Source organism: Toxotes jaculatrix, chromosome 16 (assembly GCF_017976425.1).
Source record: "Toxotes jaculatrix isolate fToxJac2 chromosome 16, fToxJac2.pri, whole genome shotgun sequence".
Taxonomy (NCBI): domain Eukaryota; kingdom Metazoa; phylum Chordata; class Actinopteri; family Toxotidae; genus Toxotes; species Toxotes jaculatrix.
Genome location: NC_054409.1, coordinates 7,248,626 through 7,256,058, shown reverse-complemented (window position 1 = coordinate 7,256,058; position 7,433 = coordinate 7,248,626). Strand labels below are relative to the sequence as shown.

General features: G+C 41.9%; 1 protein-coding gene across 3 annotated transcripts in view; it reads left to right on the top strand.

The window, feature by feature from the left end:
* The first annotated feature begins 3,236 nt into the window (after positions 1–3,236).
* vldlr (very low density lipoprotein receptor) overlaps positions 3,237–7,433 on the top strand; it is a 50,454-nt gene continuing 46,257 nt past the window's right edge. For all 3 annotated transcript variants that reach the window (XM_041058517.1, XM_041058514.1, XM_041058515.1), the window contains exon 1: positions 3,237–3,742. In XM_041058517.1, the coding sequence (XP_040914451.1) occupies positions 3,670–3,742 (73 nt within the window). In that variant the 5' untranslated portion in view covers positions 3,237–3,669. The remainder of the gene's footprint in view (positions 3,743–7,433) is intronic.

Below are 7,433 nucleotides of genomic sequence, written 5' to 3'. Positions count from 1 at the left end.
TGTCACAGCAGAAATAACCAGTCAAAGTAAATCCTATGGGTTCTTATGTACTGTGTGTGTCAGTAACAACCTGAGAAGCTGATGTTTCCAGATGAGTGTGACCAGCTCTGAGCGTCGCTGTCTGTGGTGCTGAACAGCTCTTCAGGTCCAGTGAGAGCACAGACAGGTCACAGCACATTTCCGAGCTGATCACTGAACAGTGTGATACAATTAAACGGCGATGTACTCACCCGTGATTTCTGACATTTGCATCATTTCCTTTGATCACTGATAGATGTCAGTTCTTTTTAAGGTAAATGGGAAAATTTCACAGCATGGAAGGTCAAACCATCCACATCTTCTGTCTGGTTTTAGTCAGTAAGTAAGTAATCTGGTGTGCGTTAAATCATAACAGAACCTCCTCCCCTCTCTCTGAGGGTTAAGTAGAGAAAATTATAATCCTAAGGAGAGTGGACCGGCTGTCCTTCACAGAGAGATATAGAAGCCCAGATCTTGGAGTGATTATAGATCTGTTTTCAGTCCAGTGGTGAGAGTCCCCACAGTTTCCTGGTGAGATGAGGATGAAGCTGTTTGGAAGTGTGGATATATGCAGGCTGTGTGCAGTCTTCTGTCTGATAAGTGTCACTTCTCTGCTGGATTTTCACATACAGAGCAGTATTTTTCCACGATGGGATGAAAATGAAAAAAATATTTAAAAAATAAAGCTCTGCTGGGGTCTGTTTTTATAACGCATCTGTAGCTGAAATACTTTGTTTTTCCGCCTTCTGTTCTGGATGAATCTCAGTCGTTCAGTTGTTTTTTTTTCTTCTCCATTACAACCAACTGTTAGGCTGCTGTTTCGCTGCACTGCTGGACATTTCCTTAACATTTCTCTCTGCCGCCCTGGTGTGAGCCGCTCTGCATTACGTAATCAAATGCCTTCAAGAAATTGTGTGTGGTTCTTCCTTGTCGTGGCAGATTTCTGGAAATCTAACATGTCAGACTCGCTTACATGTAAAACCAACTTCCTCTTCTTCTGTTCCCAAATAACACTGGAAAATTGCCAGAACATTTACAGGTCAACATGCATGTCATGCATGTCTATCTGCCATGTTTGATTAGAGTTTCGGGGTAACCAATAAGCTTGCTGTCAATGTAGACTAATTAGTCATATAGCCACAGTGGCATGAGGCAGCTTTTTCACTTGTAACCACTTTTAACCAGAGTATCTCAACATGATGTTTCCACAGACCATTTTAGCCCTGAAGCCACAGACCAAGTGCCTCTCTTGTCAGCCCAAGAGTCCTTATGGGTAGCTTAAGCCACTCTGTTGTTGAGCTTTGGTGCAAAAACCTAAATCTGTGTGTAATAGTGCTGTCCCTTCAGAGCTTACTTGTGTGGGAACAGAGGGGTTTGAAAGCTTGGACTCTCAGCACCTGCAAACATGGAGGCACTGATTCAGAAGAACGAAAAAAGACAGCGAAGTGCTACGATCGGGCAAGAGTGAAGAGCCGTGTTAACGTCTGTGAGGCTTTCCAACAGTGGAGACACCACAGAGAGTTGAAAGGCAGGAAGACAGATGCAAAGGTTTCTCTGTCTCTGCCTGACAGGTGTGGAAAACATTAGTTTTGTTTTATTTCACAGAGCCAAGAGGCCAGAATGGTTTTATCCTCATTTGATATTGTTTGTGACAGCTAATCCCAACTGTTAGTTAGCAAGCAGGTAGCTGCGTCACATTCGTATGTCCGACAATAAATCACTTTATTAAATTACTTACCCACAGACATTCAGCATGCTTTCTAGTTTGCCAGGGCGGTGTTGGTGTGATGTGAGCTATAGAAGTATGGGAGTTGTGAGTATCACTGTCTGGAGCTTAACATTGTAGGCTTGGTGTAGTGAGTCTCCCAGAGACTTGTTGTCACCATGTTGCCAACCAGGAAGTCACAGGACTGGATTTCATTGTCTCACAGTTAGCAGTAGCAACATGTCCTGACCAGTGCAGCGGTGGCTTTGTTCTAAACATTTGATTGATGATAAAAGATTAGTTGATTTCAATAAATTCCGGTAGAATGTTTTACTGTGTTGTACTGATCAATAACTGTGTGGATCACTGCAAACACAATCTGACCATTTCCTGCCATGGGTGAATAAAAACAACTCTAATTTTTGTTCTTTCAAAGCTTTTATAATTTCCAGCAGTTATAGAACTGGTGGTCAAGTGAAATAATAAGAGCTGATAGATTTAGATTTTAGGTGTCATCTTCACTATTCAGCATCCTGCTGTTAAGCTTGTAAATAATGATTTTCTACAGTTGTATTTCATAAGAGGCCGGCTTTCCCGCCTTTAGATCTGGAATTGGCGTGTGTGTTAGTGTGTTTGGAAGTGACTGCAAGAAAACGATACTGACAGCCAGAGAGGCTTCCTCATACAGAATTGTACAGTGGTTTGTGTGTGTATGTTTTTTTTTTTTTTTTTTCAGGGAATGTAAAAATCTGGGACAGAATGAGCCTTGGGGTGTATCAGCAGCCATCAGCCCTCACTGAAGATGAGGTTCAATCCTCTGATAAGAACTCTGGGAGCCTATGAAACCTGGCAGCACGCAGCCCACTGGAAAATCCAAAGGCCTGGTGATCAAAATGGAGAGAAATAGCATCAGACAGACAGAGGGAAGAAAACGTTAGAGCTGAGGCGGGTTCCAAGATTTGGTATTCACTCTTTGCAAAATGAGACATCTGCTCTTACTAAATGATTGCCAATAAAACCAAAACTAAACATCTGGTGCTTTTGAAGTGGTAGGTCCTTTAAGTGTTTATAGTTGTCAAAATGATAAGACATTTAATCTTCTATTATTTTGACATATTAAATACTGAGCTTCAGGTATGTGTGGCATCATTTCATTTTTAAATTTAAATTATATTTGTGGTGGAGATTGAAAATGGTCCCGAGTAACTGATAAGTTAACAGAAAGTTGATCTATATAATTTTTAAGAGACTTGTATACATAGATCCCATAAATTCCACTTACACTTTGTTTAATTGTAAATAACAAGATGTACAGAAAGAATTTCTTGACAGCTGCCATTATACATTATTGTTGCCATTTCTTTGTATGTTTTCCCGTGAGTATGTAAATAAAATACCATAATATTATTTATTTATTGTTTCATGCGGATAGTGAAGGGTTAACAATGTGCCAAAGACGTACTGAAGGAGGAAAAAAAATCCTCCTCAGCTGTGACGGGCTCTGTGCAGCACCACTAACAAACCGGTCACTGAAGCCGCTCGTTACAGTCAATTTTAGGAAATGGATTTCAGCTCGAGAGGAGCGAACGGGAGCCCGAACGGCCCGCACGGCGCGTGGTTATAGAGCGAGATCAAAAAGCGCGTGGTCTGCGCGGCGGCCGCCTACGTTTTATTCTCACTGCACCTCTGTGGACACAGTCCTCCGTAGCGCGTGTTGCTTATCGGTCGGTGGCGGCGGCAGGAGCGGCCGTTCTCTGTCTGTTGTGACTGTGTGTGCGTGCGTGTGTGTGTATGTGCGTGTGTGTGAATGTATGTATGTGTGTGTGCGTGGTTTGCTCCTGAACCGGCAGAGTCAAAGACCAAGCGAGCCAGCAAGAAAGGCAGGCAGGGCAAAGAGGGGCAACCCGCGAGCGCTCAGCTAGCAACCGTACGTTTCACGGCGAGAGATGGTCACGTCCACACCGGGGATCCTTCTGCTGCCGATGCTAATATGTCTCCAGCACTGCATTAACGTCCACGGTAAGTCTCGACTCCACTGTGTGTGTATGTGTGTGTGCGTTTGCCCGCTTATGTGTTCTTAAATGTGTTGAAACGCGTACGGTGAGGTTAGCTTACGTTACCGAGCTGTACACCTGTCTTGGCTGCACCTTGAAGCAATGCCCGTGCTTGGCTGCACCTTGGGCTAGTCAACCTTGCGCTTCTTCTCTGCAAGGAAAACCCTGGAATATCGTCTTTGTGGGGCTAAAACGGGCCATTGGCTGCTTGGTGTATGTTTTAAATTTATTTATAAGGAGTGTGTTAAATTAGTCACTGGTTTAGCTGGGGTGTTTTCTGAAATGAAAAGGGGGGGACGGAGAGGCCCGTTTGGTTTGTGCTGCTTTCTGTACAGCAAGTGCTTGTCGCCGCTCATTCATGGCCAATTAGCCCAGTGGTCAATTAATTTCACCCTGAAAACACGCAGCTCCTACGAATAAAGCACTGCCTCTGGAGCTGTGCTGGCGCATATGCATGTCCTGATTTCTCATTCACTTCCACTGTGGGATTCTCCTCTGCTATCACCACCCCCAGCGAGGTTGGTAATTTATTTATTTATTCTTGAAGTGGAAGCCGACAGAGGGAGAGGGATGGCAGGGAGAAAAAAAAGGGGGGATTACAGTGGATTGACAGGGAGCGATAAAATTGACAACAGCGGTAGCAAGCAGCACCGGAGTCCCGGTAGGGTCGCAGCGGCTGAGGGCATGAAGAGAGAGGAGTGACCGCGGCCAATTACCGACCGCAGGTGATCCCACTGAAGGCCTAATTATCAGCAGAGTGGTTAAGGTTGTTATTATCAACAATCTATTTTTATTTTATTTTTTTTTTTTTTTTTAAATACATTATGATACAGAACAGGGAAATGCAGTGAAAAGTTCTGAAGTTAATAATCTGCAAACTGATTAGTCCAATGACCAGCAACTTTGATAACAGTCTTTCTAAATAAATACTTTTAATAGCTTGTCAGAGGTAAAGATTTGCTGCTTTTCTCTATTTTATTTCATGGTTTTGGTTTGTTGGTTAGGATCTGAAGAGCTGACTTAATATATATTTTTCTCTACTTTCTATAATTCTATAATGTATTTCGTTTGTTACTACCATAGTTAATCTCTTAGGCTGTTAAGCAACTGGACTGTTGGATGTCTTAGAGAACCGTGATATGTAATATGACAGTCTTAGGTCAGGGCTAACCTGACATTGTGAAGATCCCTTTTTGGCCTCAGGTACATAAAATATGTACATAACTTTGGATTTTTTTTTTTTTTTAATGAATATAGTTAGTAATCATTTCAGCAGTAGTTTGCATGCCAATTAAATAATAAAACAGTTCAGAAAGACAGAGAGAGCTGTGTTTGGCTGTTGTTGTCTTGCACAGATTTCAGTCTCTTGAATTCCCACCTACTGTGGAAAATGGCCTTTGGGGGAATTGGTGAATCAAAACCATTGGTTGTTATGTGCTCACATACCCGCTAGCATAAAGCCCACTGCCATCACCTTCCTATTCTCAGCTTCAAACCAAACCCGAACACACATGTATGCATTCACAGATACAATGAGATTGTATGAGCCTATTTGAACAAGACGTCACGCAAATTAAATAGAGGCGCGAGCAAAAGCATCAGCGCTGGCCTGATTAAAATGGATGTATTTTTCCTCCATGGTTACTGTGATACCATGCTAGACCCAGATCCTCAGCTATATGAGGGGGGTTGTGTGCGTGTGTGTGTGTGAGGGGTGCGCTTGGTTCTTGAAGTGGGCGGGGTGGTGGACAGGAGGAGGAGGAGGAGTACACTGCAACCATTTCTGTTACTGGGGAAAATTGCATTACCATGACCTCCAGTGTGACAGCATTTATATAGCACACAATGATCTACTATTTTGGGCGGGAACAGTTCATTGTAGCTTCACGCCTGTTGAATCTATGGTTTCAAACCCAGGGGTACTATGAGTATGTGAATGATTATCATGTGAAATAACGTTTAATTTCAAGCTCATGCCATCAGTTAATAACTGTATCAAGATAATTGGCCGTTTAAGTTAATGAAGACTTTGATCAACACATTTGCATGCATAACAGGAAATGAAATTGGAGACTGCAATACTCTGGGTTATGAGGTAAATGGAGCCAAAACGGATCCAGACATAAAGTATACAAAACTCTACTAGGGTGGTTATTCTCCTTTTCTACATGGTACTGGATTCCCAACAATTTTTAGTTGACATTTTTGAGGTTTGTACTTCCCAACTGGTACTCTGCAGCCAGAGGAGAAATGTTAGTGCCTCTAGCTCTCCAAAATTCTTAGTTATATGTTCTTATTTAGTTATCATGAAGTATTCTTGTTGTAATTTATGCTAAACAACAAACAAAAAAGCCACACAAAGGATTTTGAAGGGGTAAGAATAGTGGCATTTGTCTTAACCTTGCCAATACAAAGTGGTGAAAGCTTCCTCAGTACTCTGTGGCAGCAGTGAACACTATGGCGAGTAGAGACTGTAAATGTCAGCTAAAAATTGAGTCTGACACTGCAGGGAGAAGGAGAGTACTGTTGTACAGGGTTGTATACTTTAGGTTTCTTCAGAAGTCTGTTATTGTGCTGATTGGATCAAAGTGCAAGGTGCGCAGTTTTCCAGACAGAAAGTCAATGGGTTTCTGTGGAGACACCGGAATAGAAACCCATGGGAATACACCCTTAAAGAAACAAAACACTGGAATCAAAAGTTCCCTCCAACTTGGGTTCTTGCTTAAAGTGGTTTTGCATGTTACACTTCATTAACTGGAGCTCTGGTTAACTGTTTTAGATTTCGACATTTATTTCTCCTATTGTTCTAGGTACAGGGTTTCCTTCTGGAATTTGCAGTCAAAGTGCCAGTTACACAGATTTTGAAATCTTCACCAGTTTTTTAATTGGCTAAAATCTAAAATTTAAATCAAAATCTAAAATATTTTACCAATTTTAGTTTGTGTTTTACCAAGGCGGTGTTCTTGTATAGCTGCTTGTGTTTAGACAAACCTTGGCTTCTTTAGTTACATGAAAAAAGGCTTGCAAAATATATTTCTTAAAAGTTATCAAAGTATAGCTTTGGTATTGGTCCCCAAACCCACATATTGTATCAGCATAGCCTGAGGCTCTGTTTATATTCTCTCTCTCTCTCTCTCTCTCTCTCTCTCTCTCTCTCTTTCTCTCTCTCTCTCTATCTCTATCTCTCTTTCTCTTCCCCCTCCCTCCGTCCCTCCCTGCCCATTAAATGTTCGTCAGCAGTGAGCAGTAGGTCAAGCTGATGTGATGATTCAGGGCTTTTACTGTTGATGTGAACCGTTTCCCTCACGTAACAACTCATGATGACGACTGGTGTGTGCACTTCTGACTCATACTGGTTTATTATGGAATGGTCATGTTTTATGCAGGTTGTTGTTTTACTGTGGATGTAATAGTGTTGGGATTAAACATGTAAGGCATTGGAAATCTTTCCACTGCGTGTAAGTAAGAGTTGGGGCCAAAAAAGAAATTCAACTTTGCATGCTTGTTTTCAAGATGTTTGTTTTTCTTCACTTGTTTTTTGGTGTTTCCAAACAAAGTTGGTGGGTTGATATGAGCAGCACAATACCAAACTGAACAGGACCTTTCTCTGATGGCACATACACAGCTCAGTCACATACATTCATTCATTCTGCTTT